This window comes from Hemicordylus capensis, chromosome 1 (genome assembly GCF_027244095.1).
Source record: "Hemicordylus capensis ecotype Gifberg chromosome 1, rHemCap1.1.pri, whole genome shotgun sequence".
NCBI lineage: Eukaryota > Metazoa > Chordata > Lepidosauria > Squamata > Cordylidae > Hemicordylus > Hemicordylus capensis.
Genome location: NC_069657.1, coordinates 152985710 through 153004371, shown reverse-complemented (window position 1 = coordinate 153004371; position 18662 = coordinate 152985710). Strand labels below are relative to the sequence as shown.

The following is an 18662-nucleotide window of genomic DNA, read 5'->3' as shown; positions in this document are numbered from 1 at the left end:
GACTGCCAGCCTAAGTGGTTTATGGATTGTAGTCTCCTAGTTTCAGTCACATTGCCAGAAACATCACTTAATGGAGCTCCACTGAGTTAACCACCAGACTGAATAATCTACAAGAGCTCCAATATACAATGTTTCCTAAAGTATCAGTTTGTTTGTTCTGTTTTAGAGATGTGCACAAAATCAGTTTGCATGGTTTGGTTCGAGTTCGAACCAGGAGGGGGTGGTTCGGTTTTGGTTTTGCTCGAACCTCCCCCTGGTTCGGTTCGAATTCAAACCGGTTCAGACACCCAAAAATTGGTAGGGTGGTAGCTGGCATCCAGGGGTAGCTGCCACCCAACCCTCAAAGCAATCGGACACTCGTACGATCTTTCTATGAATTTTTGAAAATTATTTCTATTTTTTTCTCATAGGATATAATGGGACTCCAACCATCCCATTATTCCTTATTGTGGATAACCCATGGGTGCCAACAACCATGCAAACCCCAAAGCAATCAGACGCCCCTATGATTTTTTATGAATATTTGAAATATTTTCAATTATTTTTCTCATAGGGTATAATAGGATCTGAACCAGCCCATATCCCCTATTGTGGAGGACCAAGGGGCACAAAAGTGGGGTAGGTGGTAGACAACCAGGGGTGCCTACTATCCACAAAGTTCCAAGGCAATCGGACACTCCTCTGATTATTGGTGAATTTTAAAATTATTTTGGAATTCCTCATAGAGAATAATGAGGATTGCAGCAAATGTATAGCTTCACGTCGGGGAGAAAGGGGTGTCCTAGAGTGGAGTGTGGTGGGTGGTAGTTCCCAAGGTGGGCAAGGAAGCTATCAGAATTATTTGAAAGGAATTGGGCAAAGGGCTGATTTTTAAGTGATTTTTGAAGTTTATGTGTCTTTAAGGTTAGCAATGAGAGTGGATTCATGGTTTGTCATTGAAAATCTTTTATGCTACCAAAGAATCTACACTCAGAACACTTCAGAAACAACAAAGCCCAGTACCCCATGGGTTAGCAACCCATGGAGATGGTTGGCACCCTCAGTATGGGCCACACCAGCACCCCCCAAGTGCAGTTATGAGTGCTGAAACCTCCATTCTTCCCTATGGAGAAAAACCTTAAAGCCACTTGTGGGGTGCTGGGGTGGCCCAGAGTGAGTGGTGGTCTAGTTCAAAGAGGGTTACTTGGGGGTTTGGGTGGCAGGTACCCCTGGGTGCCAGCTACCATCCTACCAATTTTTGGATGTCCAAACCAGTTTGAACCGGTTCTAACCGGTTCGAATCGAACCACCCCCTGGTTTGGTTTGAATTCGAACCTGCAGCTCGAACCTGATGGCTGGTTTGGTTCGAATTCGAACCTTCGAACCACCCTGGTTTGAATTTGAACCGGTTCAAATTCGAACCGGTTCGCACATCCCTATTCCGTTTCCCTTTTAGCCCTCTTGCAGAGGATGGCAGCTCCTGGTTTTTGCGGAGGACTGATTCTGACTTATTCTTGAATACACTTTGCTATGCGTATGTTTAATAGAAGTTGTATCTCTATTCTGTTAAACTAGAATGGAGATGCAACAACTGAAATAATCAGAAGGACCACAAGTAAATTTGACCAAAATTCCTGGCCGTGAGCAGTTGCACTTCCTGCTAGTTTTGCTACTTGATGATGTTGCAATGAAATGGAATCTGATACTGGTTAGAAAAGAAACACCTGCCAGGAGATTGCTTGCCTCAACATAACTAGTTGACTATCTTTCCATTGGCCCACATATTTTTGATGTAATTTACTTTGCTTCCATGCAGAGGTGCTCTTGTCCCTGAACATCAGGGCCAAAGTCCAGGATCTCCACTGTGGAGATCCTGTGGAGACTCCACACACCATGGGGGTCCCCAAATCCTCTTTTAGTCTGTCCTGAGTGGTGTGGTTGCTGTGCCATGCCACTGGCCTGCGATGAGCTGGGTGGCCGCGTATGGTTGTGACCTGAGCCAGGTGGTTTAGAGACAGAGTGGGGAAAGAAATATGTGGAATGGGAACTTGCATTTTGAAATGTTTCTGCAAATGCATATTTGCATAAACATAGCTGGTTTATCTTCTGACATTCTTGTGAGTTCAGTTGTTGTTTGTGTTCTCAAAAACCCACATGTTAAAATTACTGCATGTGTCACTGTGTGTCTGTGTGTGTAGCGGGGTGATGCTTAATTTGCAGCTGAGGGTGTTGGCTCCAAAGGCCTTTAGGTCCAGGCTCCAAAATTACCTAGGTGCAACTCTGCTTCCATAGAACAGGGTACCAGAAAAGTAGCCATTTTAGTCTCCTGGTAAAAATGCTAGGAACAGCCTGTTAATAAACTGAACAGGCTGTTTCTAGCATCTTCACCAGCAGACTAAAATGGCTACTTTACTGGTATCCCGTGACATGAGTTTTGGAAGGGATTGATCAGCTTGTGTGCACGCATGTATATTATTGATTGCCTCCTTTCCAAAGGGAAGAAGGCTTATGATGGTTGTGTGTGTCCCACTATTCATGTTTGCATTTACAGTCTGATACAAACCAAATTCTCAGCACATGGGAGGGGAACCTAGCAGACCTCAGCAGAGGAGGAGTTGTTGCCAATTGGTCATGTTGTTTCAAGATGGTAGCAACCTCACAAAGTGTAGACAACACGCCTTTGTAACCAGTGTGCTGACGGTGCGATACAAACCAAATTCACAGTGCTGGGTGGTGTCGGGGTTCTAGATAAAAGTTGCCATGTTAAAAGAAAGCAGAAAATAAGCTCCATATGTTCCACTTGGAACTTCCTGTTCTGAATCTGATGAACTAGGCTGTTGCCAATAAAAGCTGAGGTCACAATAAACCAGTTATTTGCAAATGAGACTGAATTTGGTTCCAGCTGACCAGAGACAGTCTCTTTAGCTTTAAATCTCCTGCTTAATTGGGGATGAGCAGCTGTGGCTTTCCTTCTCCCAGATCATTGTGTTTGTCTCCTTCCCTATCTGTGTGGCACAACTGAGTCCTCCTTGCTATAGCTGGCAGGGAGGAGTCAGGAAAAGGAGAAAATCAGGTGAGCAAGGTGATAGCATTAGCATCTTGTGTTTTGAGCCAGAATCAAATTTTAAAATTATAGGGGGAACCTCTGGCTTGCAAGATGGCTGTGTTTCTGGAACTGATCCCTAGTGCAGTGGAAGTAGAGATTCACATGGGCACCTAAAACTACAATAGCCCCCTTTCTTAAAGACAGTAGAATGGTTACTGCTTGTGTTTTACAGTTAACACAAGGTGCAGTAGAATATATACAGCCACCAAACACATGGTGGAATTAAAGTGGGTGACATCCTGGTTCTGTGCCTATTTAAGGTCTGGGCAGATGGCAGTGTTTAAGCATAGCAGCTAAACCACAGCTGTGCATGGAGTGGGTGCTGCGCTGAACACTGACATGCAGCATGTAAAGTGCCTCACAAAAGAATACAATACATAATGAAGCACTGATGACCTCACCAGGAATTGCTTATAGCGTCTCCCATTTCCTGCACCCAGCAACCATAATCATATATGCCCTTGCGATTATTTTCCCCTGTAGTACTTCAGGATTTGTTGCATTTCCTTTAATTGCCTGTCATGTTGCTATGACTTGGGGCTATATAAAGCTTAATGCATTGCCTCTGGCTGCCCTACATATCTCAGATGGACTGTATAACACAGTTCTTTAATTAATCCCTGTGGAAACCCTAATCTGGGTTAGGAAAACTAGGTCTCCATCATTCAAAGTGTCAGTTTTGCTGGTGTGCCATAAACTCCCTTAGCTTAAGTCCAAATGCTGCAAAGAAGCTTGTGTAAGTCAGCACAAACACCCTTCTGTTAGGAAAAGTAGTTTTTGCCTTTTAGAACAAAATGCCAACATAATTAACTGGCTGTGCTCCTTCTACTACCCTCTGTAGTAGTGTAGTCTTAATGTAGCCCATAGAAGGAAAGAATTTCTTGATGTTTAAAATTATCTATTTATGTCTTAATTCTTCACATCACAATTTTTTTTTACAGTGGATTATTATTATGGGCTGGTTCACACATGTGTACAACACTTATTTATTTCAACTCTTGAAAACTCCTAGCTAAATGTGTGAACTGACTCAACTGAAAAATGCTGCAATTAAGAAGATGGCAAGTAGAAGAGAAGTCCATATATGCATGTCGCCAACTGATGAATATGGATGTGGGAAGCTGCACTAGGTTTGGGCAGACAAAATACAAGACTGTATTTACCCGGATCCAAGATTAGCACATACACACCCCTGCCCAATTTTGTTGATATTAAAAATCAGGAGGTCATCTTGGATTCAGACTCCTGTTCCTTTTGAATAAATGCAGATATAACCTGTATTTAATCTCTACTTTAAAAAAGGGTCATCCTGAAATCCAAGTCGTCTTCAACTTGGGTGAATATGGCAAACCATTTGCTTTTACAAATTGGCCTTGGAAACCTTTGAGTTCTTGCTCTGAAGAATCCTCTTTTCCTCCTTGGCCCAACTCGTACCACTTTGAACAGAGGCAAAAGTTGGGGAAGCATACTCTTGAGGGTAGGTCTGAGTACAGAAACAAAAATGAGTGAAGTCACTGTGTAAGATTATTTCCCTCTCTGTAACTGATGTTGGTGGTTTGTTCATAGTGCTGTGGATTGATTATTTGTAGTATTCTATCTTTTGAAAATTCTGTGAGCCATCTTAGGTTGCTTCTGGCAAGAAAGGGAGCATAGCATTTGTTTAAAAAAAACAATTCAGTTTTGGGCAAAATTTAATTGAGTAAATTCCATAAGTCTAAAGTTTATGAGTTATTTGCCTGGGCTTAAAATTGATGTGTATGAATTAGGAACTTCCTTTCTTCAGCCATAGCTAGGCAACAAAGTACACTTTGATGCAAAACTCCACTAATAATATTAAAAATTTAGTCTTTCAGTATTTCCAGTAAGTACTTTTAAAATAGTTTGTTCTCTTTATTCAGGAGCCTTCCTCCATCGGTGCAATTGCCACGGCGCAACCTCTACCTCTATGAGCTCTCTTGTTAAAGAGGAACTGTGAGTCCTCTGGCTGCTGATGCGTCTTCTTGCCCAACTCCTGGAAGAGCAAAGATGGTTCTATTTCCTTCAGGTGAGTTGATGGAAGCTGGCGAAGAGTGGCTAGTTTAACAGGAGTGCAGTAAAGTCTGCCTGAGCCACTTCTAATTGAGAAGGGGGAGTTTTCTGAAGGACAGAATGTTGAGGTAAGAAGTGGAGAGGGAAGTAAAGTGTGCCTGAGCCATTTTGGAAGGCTCAGGCACACTTGAATGAATAAATAAATAAATAAGATGCTGAAAGGGTAAATCTTTAGGCTACAAAAGGCCATGAGATTGGCTTATTTCAGATGGAAGCCATGGTCTGTTTTGAACTCCATGCATTTAGGTTTGAGCACCAGCCCCAAAGAGAAGCCTTGAGTTCATTCAGGAGTGGAGCGGGGCTAGCAGCAGCCTGTGCGCGGCTGTCGCAGCCCCCTGGCCCCGCTCCCCACATCTGTTGTCAGACGTGGGGCCCAGCTAGCCCTGCAGGGAGAGCCGTTCCGGCCACGCTGCCAATGCAGCTTGGGCCGATCTCTCTCCTAAACGAGGTTGCACGGCCCTGTTTGGGAGAGAGATCGATCGGCCCCACTGCATTGGCAGCAAGACTAGGAGCGGCTCTTCTTGCCTTTAAGGCAGGGAGAGTCACTCCGGCCCACACTGCCCAACGCAGCATGGGCTGATCTCCTTTCCAAACGGGGCCATGTGGCCCCGCTTGGAAGGGAGACTACGCCCCCGCGTCTGTCCGGGGCCGTGCTCGCAGTCCCTGATTGGTGGCGGCCTGGGTTCTTTGAACCCTTTCGCCCAATGGTAGCTCCGCCCCTGAGTTCAGTTAAAAACAGTGGATCCACGACAAGTTCTTTGTACAAACTAAAGACAGCCAACCCAACTTTGAGTTATAAACAAGATTTTCTAGAATGGTCTTGTGTGTTGGAACTGTAAGGTGTCGTGGCAGTACTACTACTGTATCAAGAACTATGTGTCAGTTAATGCATGAAAAACTGATTAGCCATTTTTAAAAAGATATAAAGACTATGTGCAGTGTTGCTGTCACCAAATCAAACCACTTTTCAACACTAGGATGTTAATATGTGGTAGAGAATAAAGGGCCATTGAGAGAACATATAAAACGTAAAGTGCTTAAGTAATAATATAAACCATAAAGGCACTCTTAGCAGAATAGCTTAATACTCCTTTGTTTCCCAGATGTCATTTTCAATGTGACTTTGGAAAATTCCTTTTGAAACTATAATAGAATCAGACACAAGGCTGTCTGGTACGTTAACCACAAGGAGCTATTTGAGAATGTAGATGTGGCTAATGCATCTAATGGTATTTAAGAGACCATTAACTCTCCTTTAAATCTGCTACAGTGCATTTGACAGGCTTCAATTATAAGATACGATAGCAACATCCTTCTCAGTTCATAGATACAGACTTCACCCTGTTGCCCTGCTGATGTCGTAGCTACTGCCCTGGTCTGGGACTTCTTGTCATTGAAGAAAAAGGGATGCTTGTGTTCTGACAATCTCTGTGGCTGTTGCATGGGAGTGTTCACATGTATTAAAGGCTAAATAACTTCACTAGGATATATTTTTTGAGTCAGTCCTAGAGGTTAGACTAAGGATGACTCCAGGATATGAAGTCATTGCTCCAGGTATAAAACCTCTTCAGACAAATGATACAAATATAAACCCTTTTCGACCAAACACTGTACTTATTGACTGTATAGGGTGAGGCTCCCTTCCCAGCATGCTCTGTGGACACTGGGTACAGCATCAGAGGTTTTCATAGTACCTGAATGCTGTTCTCTGCACTTGGATTATTTGAATAGTGATATTTGGGGTATGAAACTATGCAGTTTAAAAAAAAAATTAAGCATGCCTAAATCCATTTAAATCAATAGGCTTAGGTTCACTTAAGTGTGCTAGGATTAGACTGCAAATGAGTTTGTAGCCCACATTATTACAAGTATTGTAAAAGTATTGTGTTGACCTTGTAGACAAGTATCGTGTTGACCTTGGAGACAATAAATAGAAATGTCCGTATTCAAATTTCATGACTGATTCAGAAGTCTTCTGACTTTGTCCATTTATTTTACACATGCTACCATTTCTATATATGCAGCAGGGAAATGACTTGACTAGCAAGCCAGAGGTTGCCAGTTTGAATCCCCATTGGTATGTTCCCCAGATTATGGAAAACACCTATATCGGGCAGCGGCGATAGAGAAAGATGCTGAAAGGCATCATCTCATACTGTGCAGGAGATGGCGATGGTAAAGCCCTCCTGTATTCTAACAAAGACAACCACAGGAGTCGACACCGACTCAACAGCACCCTTTACCTTTACCTTTACCATTTCTATCCCATCTGATTAGCCAAAAAGGAATTTTATAGTGGTAGCCTAGTTTCACAGCAACCCTGAATGATAGGCAAGTTTTATAGATAGCAATTTGCCCAGCCCAAGGCCACTAAGTCACCCTGGTGAAAGGATTTAAATATGTGCAAATGTTCTCATGCAACAGCCATACAGACTGGCTCTTATGTTCGAAAATTTGGGGTTAGCACTGTGAGTCATTTGCTGGATTCTGCTGGCACACTCATAACTCAGTTTGCAACAACACTGTTCAGAGCAGTTCTAAAGCCCTTTCTTGAAACTGTGTCTTCAGCCATTAATATTGTTGCACTGATCTTGGGGAGGACATAAATTTAGTGCTACGGGCACTTACTAACTCATTCTAATGGCAATGTATCCATTTCTGAGGAGATTCTAATTATTATTAATGCTGAACCTTAAGTGGTATAATCTGAGATCTCTTTTTAAGTAATTGTCATTTATCTACAAAACATCCTAATTGCCACTCATACTTTTTTGCATTGAAAACTGCCCTAATGTCAGTTCAGACAACAAAAATATGTCAGTTGTGTTCATTCAAACATGATGCAAACTTGTCTGTTTTTGTAATGAATATATGCTAATTTAGGTACTCGAGTACATCATAGTATATAGCCTTTGGTGCTGAATAAAGTTGTCCACATCTCCCTTTTCTGGTACTTTGTGAAATAGCAAGTCTTTTAAACAAATTGAGGTAACTTCAGAGAACTCCATGGCTTCAGCAGTACGTTTCAAGAAAATCTGAAAAAAAGGGCAGTCACATTCTGTATTGCAACAGTCAGTTGCCATGCGTCTAAAAATTCTTCCTAAGTAAACGCTCCTGGGGGTTTTGTACCAGATAAGTTGCTGTCTATTAACCAGCTGCTTCCACTGCTACTCTTACAGAAGAAGGAAGACAATATCAGTATCCTTCCCTTCCCAATTATTGCTGATTGGTGTTAATTCATATTAGTTTCTAAAGTATGGATTCATACTTGCATAAAGGAGTGCGTATAAACTAATATAGGAATAGATCTGTCAGATTTGATTGTACACCACCCCAAACTTCCATTTCTGGGTAGTTTACAGCAAGATAAAATAAATTAAAACCTTAAAACAATTTAAAACCACGAGTCTAGTCAAAATGTTTGGGTGAATAAATGTGTCCTTAAAGACTACTTAAAAATTGTCAGAGATGAGGAGACTCTTATTTTAGCAGGGAGCACATTCCAGCATCTCTGGGCGATAACAGAGAAGGTCTTCCCCTGTGTAGCCGCCAGATGAGCTCATGACAACTACAAACGAACCTCTTCGGATTATCTCAATGGGCGATGGGACTCATAGTAAATAAGATGTTCACTTAAATACCCAGGGCCTAAGCTGTTTAAGACTTTATAGGTTATAAACAAAACCTTGTACTTTGCCCAGAAACTTATCAGCAGCCAGTGTAGATCTTTTAAGATGGGGAGTGATATGGTCTCTCCTAGATGACCTAGAGACCAACCTGGTGGCCGCGTTCTGAACTAACTGCAGTTTCCAGACTACATACAAAGGCAGCCCTACATAGAACGCATTGCATTAGTCAGATCTGGAGATGACCAGCAGATGTACTACTGTTCTGAGGTCGTTGATCTCAGGAAACGGACACAGCTGGTGTATCAGCCGAAGCTGATAAAAAGCACCTCTAGCCACCACCTCAACCTGGGACACCAGGGAGAGTTTTGTGTCCAGAAGCACCCACAGACTGTGTACCTGTTCCTTCTGGGGAAGTGTGACCCCATCCAGAAGTGGCAGATCAAAATCATCTCCCGAGTTCCAACCCCACACAATAAGTACCTCCATCTTATCTCCGTCTTATCTAGCCTCAGCCAGTTACCTCTCATCTAGCCCATCACTGTCTCCAGGCAGGCATTTAGGGAGGTTATACCTTCTCCTGATGACGTGACATGGAGAAATAGATTTGGGTGTCATCGGCATACTGATAACATCCTGCACCAAATCTCCTGATGATCTCTTCCAGCAGTTTCATGTAGATATTAAAAAGCATTGGAGACAGTATGGAGCACTGTGGGATGCCATATAAAAGTTCATGTTTGAGGAATAACAGTCTACAAGTGACACCATCTGGAATCTGCCTAAGAGGTAGGAGTGGATCCACCAAAAGCAATGCCTCCCAACCACCTCAGATGGCCCAGAAGGATACTATGGTTGATAGTATTGAAAGCCACTGGGAGATCCAAAACGACCAACAGAGTCTCACTCCTCAGTCAATTCCTTGTTGGAGATCATTAATCAGACCGACAAAGGCAGTCTCCACCCCATAGCCTGCCTGAAAACCAGTTTGAAATGGATTTAGATAATCACTTTCCTCCAAGACTGCCTGGAGCTGGGAGGCCACTACCCTCTCATTTACCTCGCACAGCCATGGAAGGTTGGAGATAAGTCTATAGTTGCTTAACTTTGAGGGATCCAATGCAGGCTTCTTCAGATGATTGCCTCCTTAAAACAGGAAGGCATCCTGCTCTCCCTCAGAGAAGCATTTATAATACCTACCAGTCCTCTACAATACCCCTGTCAGATAGTATAAACCATGTTGGACAAGGGTCTAGAGGACAGGTGGTGGGCCACACCGCTCCAAGCAGCTTATCCTTATCATCAGGAGTCGCAAACTTTGGCCTTGCTACAATACACTACTTGGAAAGTCAGTACTTGCATTAACTACCTGGCACACACATCTGGACCAACCATATATTTCTGTGATCACTTACATATGCTTCCTGGCTCATGAGTACTGCTTTATACATTTTCCCCACTACATAGGAATAACATCTCTGTAGGAAAATATGGATGTATATTACCGTGTTTCCCCGAAAATAAGACAGTGTCTTATATTAATTTTAGCCCCAAAAAATGCACTAGGGCAATTAGCGGTACATCAGAAATTACTGCTAGGTCTTACTTTCGGGGTAGGTCTTACTTTCGGGGAAACAGGGTATAGTATATGAAGGGTGATACCAGTTTTCCTACTCTTGTGTACACGGATTAGGTAGCCAGCACACTTATAAGCTGCTAGATCTGTATATAAGGAGTGGGGCAGGTGGGGGCAGGATAGTTTTAGTCACATTCTTGCACTTCATGCAATACTATAGATACCCATTTTCCTACATGGAAATAAGGAATACTCATTAAGTGATCTAAAGTCTCTGCCACATCCACCCACTTGCAGTGAACACTAGTCCAATTCAGACATTATATGTTCCTACAGATGACTGGATACAGGTATATGCATGTTTCTGTGTGAATTATTGTATATGTGTTCATTGTGATGGCCTCCTTGTAAGCTTCTTAAAACTGTAACTAAGGGGGCTCGGCCTCCTTGGGTCCTCCTGTAATTTGAGCATGGTCCTTTGCTGACCAAACTGATGTATCCCAGGTCCAACCCTCAAATATGCTAGTTAACAATGAGCAGACTTTAATCTGTACTTAAACTCCTCTTTTCTAAAAAGAAGGCAGTGGGTTTAAAAACATGTTGGGAAATATTAGTCTAAATCCTTGCTACCAAAAGCTTTCAAAGTGCCCAAGTCTTCTCCATTTTAACAAATGAATTGAATTTATATACCCTGATTATTTTTCCTTCCCTCCCCACCCCCATTGTTAGATTAGGAATGGAATGGATTTGTTTAATACTGTGAAATGGATCCTGCTATTGCCAGAGCACCCCTCCAAAACAGTAATGGCTCATAAGCACAGAAGAATCTGATAGTTTTTATACACACAAAATACATACACCCTTCACGGAGATGCCCAGCGAGGTGCTTCAAAGTAACAGTGGGATGGAGGAGCCTGTGCTAAGGGAGAGCAAGGGCAGGACACAAAGCCCTCATCGTGACTCCTTACGGAGAGCTGTAGCTACTGCAGTGACCTTTGATGGTGAAGTCACTACAGAGAGGAGGAAAAGGAGGAAGAAAGAGTCCCGTCCAGAATCAATTATTGTCTATAGGTCAGGGAATGAGAACAAAGTGGAAGAAGAACAGGCAAGTGAGGATGCCGGTGAGAGAAGTTCAGAGGAAGGCTCCAAGTTCTTGGGACACTCTGTAGGAGATGGTAAGTGCCTCAGGATAAGTAGTTTGTGATTCATAATTTATGCTTCGCTTTCTCCCATGAGTGTGGGTTGGGGAAGGTGTTTGGGTAGCTTCATTCATTCAAGTTGAAAAGCACATAAATGGTGATATTATTTGGCCTGGGGTTTTTCCTTGCCCAACAGTTTCATTATGTGCACAAAGGTTTTTCTGCTTTTGTTTTGTTCAAAGCGTAATTCTTTGAACACTTAAACAAACAAATAAAACTTCTTTGGTATACAGACATTAACTTACAGCATGCATGTTTGCTTGGAAGTAAGTTCTACTGTGGTCATTGTGCATGCCCACTATTAGGCAATTGTCAGGATAAAAGTTGGGTAAGAATGAGAGTATTACTGTTTGGGTTGGCCTCACAAGATGAGAAATCTGGGGCAAATAAAAGGGACATTTCAGCCTGACCGAAAGCAGAATTAGATGTACTTAAGACAGTTGATTTTAATGGACTTGGTGCACCTAACGCCAAAGTTAGGTGCACCAAGGATTGGACTACTATGTTTTGACTAAGGCTGCAATTCTGTCCACATTTGCATAGTAGTCAATTCCACAGAACACAGTGGGATTTAATTTTGAGTAAAGATTTGTTGTATGTGCGAATGATCTCAAGCTTCTATGTTTAGGAATAAAAGAACCAATAGAGCAGATTGCTGGTTGTATTACAAATATTAAGATTTGATGAGCAAAATGGCTTAGGATTCACAAGCTCCTATGGCAAGGTAATGATGACCAATAGTGAGTACACAAGAGCCCTAGCCAGCATCTTGTTTGCAACAATTTCCCCTTTCCCTTTGGGAAGCCTACAGCCAGGACATAAAAGCAACAGCCCCTCCCCTATTTACTGTGTCCCACATCTTGTATATTGCCTCTAAATGTAGAGATTCATTGCATTTTGCTATGATGAACGGTGACCGCTCAGACCAATCCTTCAGGAATTTGTCTAACCCTTTAAAAAGACATTCAAATTAGTGGCAATTGCTCCATGGTAGTGAATTCTATATTAATTAGGCATGGTGTGAAATACTACTTCCTTTTGTTCTGTTCTGAGCCTCATGCTGATCAATTTCATTGGATGACTCTGAGTTCTAGAACTATGAGAGAAGGGTACACCAAACAAGAACAATAAAGACACCTCTCTCAACTGTTAATAATTTAAACTTCTATAATGTCTTCTTTCAATGATTTTTTTTAAAAAACTAACCTCCCCACACCCCGCCCAAACACTTGCTTAGCTTCCATTAAACTGGGCCCCACTCCTCTTTCACCTGAGGCCCAGGCGCCAATTTTGTGGATTATGAAAATAGCACCAGTTAGGAGTTTTTGTTACGTCCCATCGTCTTATGTTAATTTATCACATGTGATTGCAAGCTGGAAGTTACTAGGGGCTGAATATGCCGGTCAAATGCAGGTGTGTTTAGTGTACATGGAATTCTACATAAATGTCTACTGCAAAATTTGATGTAAGTTTAAACTGATAGAATGTGTTTTTCTTTTTAAATCTATTTTGAGCTTGCTCCTGCCACAAACCAATTTTAAATCAATATTTGTAGTAGATAAATGTCTTCCCAATTGGTCACCTTATCCCTGTATTTTTCCTTTCTTTCCCCTTTCCTAAGGCATGCAGTTCACATGTTTGAAGCGTGATGTGGCACCAGGTCTCCAGATTGGAGGCTCATGGAATAGCTATAGCAGATGTGAACCACATTATCTAGTCACCTTCTGGGTTAATGCAGGATCTTAATCCACGTGACCCTAAAAGATCAGCTTGAGGCAGAGCATTCATATTTTGTACAACCAGCAATAGTCTTTACTAAAACCAAATGCCCCAAAGAAGTATGCTTAGCTTTATTAACTCCCATTTCCGAGATACAGGTTTTTTTTCTTGTGTTAATTTTGGTTTTTTATATACCTAGGTTCTTGGACTATGCCCTTAGACAGCAGATATGTTACTTTAACTGGAACCATCACAAGAGGAAAGAAGAAAGGACAGATGGTAGACATTCATGTTACACTAACTGACAAAGAGTTACAAGAGTTGGCCAAGTCAAAAGAACCTCCTAAAACTGAAATGCCTGAAGGAAAAAAGACTTGTGAAATTGGACTGGATAAAGGCCCCCATGTTTTTCTCTGGAGCCTTGCCTGCCTCCCTGTCATCTTCATCATGTCTTTTGTTGTTTCCTTTTACTATGGGACAATCACATGGTACAATGTCTTCTTGGTGTATAATGAAGAGAGGACCTTCTGGCACAAGATCACCTTCTGCCCCTTTCTGATTATCTTCTACCCAATCATAATCATGGTGGTGTCTTTCTCCTTGGGCCTCTACACGGCAATGACTCAGATCTCATGGGCCTTTGGGGACTGGTGGCATGCCGTGAGGGATATGGAGAAAGGATTCTGTGGCTGGATCTGTAGCAAGATGGGCCTCGAAGACTGTTCCCCATACAGCATTGTTGAGCTACTAGATTCTGACAATGTCTCAGGTAGCCTGTCAGCGAAGGGCTCTGCACAGGGTGAAGAGATTTCAGCCGTCTGAGCTTTTGCTCTAAGGGACTTTTCATGCCCCATGCATATTGCAAATGTACCTGCAGTTACTTCTGTAAGTGCATACACACACATGCTGAGTCCTGGGGAATAAGACCTTTCAGGCCAATTCAGACATTTGGGATAACAAATATATATGATACAGCCCTTCCAAGACTCACAGAAATCCTCCCACTTCAGAATGCAAGGGAGAAGTTGCAAGTTTTAACATTCTCAAAACTGTCTGTAGAGAACTATCATGTTAAAGAGAGAGGAGCTCTAGTTTAGCTGAAGCTTTTCTTTTCTTTTCTTTTTTAATAGCCTAGATGCATTCTTAACTTGCTATTACTCAATAGAATGTGGTTGAGATGGAGAAGCACTTGAATGTGATTTCCCCCCCCACTTCCATTTTGATGAGTGGCAGACACAGAAGGACTGTATCATACAGTTTTGCTAACTGTTTAACTATTCAGAGCCAGTTTATACCACTTCAGGCTGCTGGTGGAGGGTTGCATTTTTAATTGCTTCCCCCGCAAAAAAAGAAAAAGAAAAAAGACATTGCATGTAATTGAGAAGGCTAAGCCAAAGTCTCCAGCCTGACAGCCTTCCATGTGCAAAGATGATTTTTTTTTTAATGAGAGAACATAAACACTTGCAACTCTAGCCCTCTACCCACACTCTCAAGTGAAACAGCCCAGGAAAAGCTTTACCACTTGATTTTGGTGATAATATAAACTAGCTCTTTGGTTCTTTGTGTTCACTTCAGAATCTGTGTGTGCTGGGTAAAGGATGCATCTTTCCTGGAAGATTAATATTCATGACTGGCTCTAAATACTGGTGTTTCAGTATTTCAGTGTTTCTTGTGGGGTGTGATTAAAGCACAACTCTTAGTGACAAAAGTTCTGTTTTGTTGGGTTACTTGGATGGAAGGAGAATGGAAAAGGAAAAATGTATCGCAAGTATTCTGCTTTTTCAGAATGAATCTTTCTAGTGTGAACATAAAGTCTACAACCTTCTAGTCCATGCCTGTTTTCCCTGGAGTTAGGTCTGTAACTCAGAGCATCTGCTTTGCACACAGAAGGTCCCTTGTTCAATGCCTGGCATTCTCCAGGTAGGACTGGGAAATACTGTTGTCTGGAACCCTGGGAGGTTCCTGCTCTCAGTGGAGACAATGCAGAACTACATGAACCATTGGTCTGACTCGATGTAAGGTAATTTCATATTTTCAGGTGCTAAAGATAATGACTACAATCTGAAATGCATTTTCCTGCAAGTTAAGTCCTATTTAAAGTAGGTCCCCAAACACAATTGCCCATAGCCTGTGATGATAAGTATTGTCTTAGAAACTAGTGTCCCTAGAATGCTCTGCTGGGTTAGAAGTGGGGAACAGGTCCTCTTCTCTACAATGTCACAGTGGCCTCTCTCTTCTATTTAGTCATCACAATTTTTAAACATATGTCATGTTTGTTAAAGAGTGTTAGCACTAACATCTGATTGAATGCCTGGACAAAAAGCCAAGCTGAACTAGAAAGCTTTCTTAATGGTAGCTCGTAGTATACTAGAGAGAGAACAGGCATGTACAAAACTGGTAAGATGCACTTGTGCATGGTGTTGGTGTAGATCATTAGCACAGGCCTTATGGATGGCACAAGTTATACGATGATGTAGGGCTGAGGATTCATACTGGGGCTGTGCTTTGGTGCATCCGATTCCAAATAATGAGCATCACCCCTTCAGAACTGTACAGGGGCAGCTGCTCCCAGTGCACCTGTCTCCGCATAGTACTGTTCACTCCCAGTATGCGGGGCAGCTCCTTTATAGGAAGCAGAGCCTCATAATGCCTCTGTGACAGCTGGGGTGGGGCATGTGATGGGAGGTGTGCTGGAGAGCACTGGGAAATTTAATCCTTTTGAGCACTTTCCCCACAGAGCTCTATGAGGAAAGGACTGCACTTCCCAGTGCTCTCTGCTCAAATGCCACATGCCCTCCCAGCCATCGGTGAGGAAATATGGCACTCTGTTTCCCATAGAAGGAGCTCGCCCACAGTGAGAGTGCACAGAGATGGGCACAGTGAGAGCAGCCACCTCCACATTCTTCCAGTAGGGCGGTGCACATTATTCAGCTCTTTGGGTATGCCGAAGCACAGCCCTAATTAGTACCACTTATCACTGTTTATATAGGACAGCTCTGATACAGTTTGGGGCTGGCAGCTGCACAATATCTATTTTCCACTTGATATGCATTATTGGGCCTCCTTGCATTCTTGCTTCATAGTCAATAGGTGTAGCTATTGACCTCTGTGAAGTGAACAAGACTGAGCTCAAGTGTTGGTGCTATTTGTATTTGCCTCTGGTATGCCTTTCTAAACTCTAGATTCTTTCTCTTTCTCACAGCTTTAGTTGCCTAATGCTGCAAAGTGTCTGTAAAGCTTGCTAACTTGATTAAAAGCCATGCTGTAGTTGAAAAGCACAATGTTCTTTCCTTCTTCCACTCACAAATAATAGCTGATTGTGTGTGACTGGGTGTATACAGACGGAACATTAATTGAATAGTGGGGCTGCTCTAAAATTATGCTCACCATGCTCTGTTCAAATAAACCAAGTCAAGCTCGGGGGTGGGGTGGGGGATGTTTCTGCAAGTTTATCATAGAAGCTGGTGACTGTGATGTCACAAATCCACTTCCATCCCCAGTTCATTTTTGCAACTTAAAAAAAAAAGGGTTGTTTTTTTAAAAAGATCAATCAACATTTACATGAATAAACATGCATTTGATGCTTCAAATAAAAAGGCAGACAGCCTGCCTGAAACATGGAGGGAGGGCAAGGCAGATGCCTGAAACAGCATTTGATTTGCTGGTATGTGTCATTTACATTGTGAAGGCAGGAGGAAGCTGTGGCTTCTTTTCCAATGTTACGTCTGTATCCACCCGTAGTTCATAATGCTAGAATTCCCCAAAGAGGCTTAGTACCTGAATGTGTCTAGTTGCTCCCATATTGGTATGGGAGATTTATAATTATTTCCTAATATTTATTTGATTTCTGTCTACCTATCCTTCATCTCTGGCTTCAAAGTGTACCATTATTCTCCCTTGCTTGGACTATATTAAAGACCCATTTTAAGTGCTGTGGATGATAGCTTGTATCTTTCTTCTTTTAAGCTTTTCCTTCTATCTTTTCCTTGAAATCCTTTCCCTCTTCTTCGCCACCACCCCTTTTTTTTAACAGTTCTGCACTGTGATCTCAGCCTTCTTGATTTATTGGCTTAAGTCCTAATCCTGTTACCTTTACATTTTCCTCTGGAGCCAGTGAAACCTCCTACACAGGAACACAACAGGAATGTGTGATAGCAGGAACATTTATGCTTCCCAGGAATACTACCCAGGACCACATCCACAGCAGAAACAGAAGAAACTACACACATCAGATGTTATAAAGCATTACTATCCCAGCAAAATCCGCCTATGATTATTTTAATACTGGGAGCATGTGTCATGTCCTCCATTTGTTTTTAGAGGAAGAAGTGTTTGCCATTTGTAAGGCTAAAATCAAAGGCTCCTGCAGTTTTTAAAAAAAATCTGTTTGTGAAGCATGGCTTTTTAATAACCTGGTTACGAAAATAAGAGCACTCTGCTGTCACAGCAATTCACACTCCTCACAAATCTTGGTGTGTGTGCATGAGGAGGAGTGAGGGCGAGAAAGAGAGAGAGAGAGAAAACTGGGGTATGAATGTAAGAGTATGAGACAACTTGTACTTCTGTATGCCGAGAGATGAGAATTCAGACTTTCTGAGTGCCTATCAGTTTCTGTACCAGCTGCTATTAAGAGGTAACCAAGCTTGGCTGATGAGTTTCAAGCAAAAGCATGAGTGGGAAAGCGCCTGGATAACTGGAGATGGATATTTTTCTTTCTCTTGTACTTATTGCCCTAGTGAATGAGGATTTGCCTACCTACCAACATGTCCCTATTTTCCCATCCAGGTGAATGGGAAAATAGGGACATGTTGGCAGGTATGGATTGGCCATGTGTCCTCTCTACAAGCACATAGAATTATAGCAGCAGAATTAGTGGGGAGAACCTCCTTCCCTTTGTCAGTCTAAGCAAATTCTGGACTACTGCTTCCCTTGGAGCAGTGGTTGAAACGTGGAGTGCAAAAGGCTAAGCGTTTTCCAAGAGAGCAGAGCCTGGGGAACCCCACACGCTTTTTGATTAGGTTAGTGTAAAGGACAGTGGGTCACTGCTGCCTGGCATGGTGAGGCAACTTCTGAGGTGACAGATTCTGCGTGTTATTAAAGGAGGCAAGCCTGGTCCACAATGTGCTCCATGTTAATTAGTAAGAGAGGCATGTCATTTGGCTTTTCTTGTTTCTGTTACCAAAGTTCCTTGAGCCTGTCTGACTTCATATAAGGGGTATTTAATTCAGAGGCTTAGGGCTACTGTCACTGCTCAGGTATGGCAGAGCTGGACTGTCTGGACCGGTTCTGCTAGTCCTGTACAGCTGGACAGTGAGCAGGGGGATCAGCAGTGAGTGGCTGGTGTGCTCTGAATTGTAGTGGTGACCACC

General features: G+C 42.4%; 1 protein-coding gene across 7 annotated transcripts in view; it reads left to right on the top strand.

Annotated features, from left to right (window-relative positions):
• Positions 1 to 17229, top strand: part of TMEM169 (transmembrane protein 169) — a 60222-nt gene extending 42993 nt beyond the window's left edge. For 3 of the 7 annotated variants that reach the window (XM_053299963.1, XM_053299975.1, XM_053299968.1), the window contains 4 exons: positions 4388 to 4562; positions 4984 to 5129; positions 11105 to 11550; positions 13493 to 17229. In XM_053299963.1, the coding sequence (XP_053155938.1) occupies positions 11247 to 11550; positions 13493 to 14115 (927 nt within the window). In that variant the 5' untranslated portion in view covers positions 4388 to 4562; positions 4984 to 5129; positions 11105 to 11246 and the 3' untranslated portion in view covers positions 14116 to 17229. Of the gene's footprint in view, positions 1 to 2425; positions 3053 to 4387; positions 4563 to 4983; positions 5130 to 11104; positions 11551 to 13492 lie in introns of those variants that run through there. The other 4 variants (XM_053299998.1, XM_053299991.1, XM_053300001.1 and 1 more) reach the window with 3 other exon arrangements.
• The last annotated feature ends 1433 nt before the right edge of the window (positions 17230 to 18662 follow it).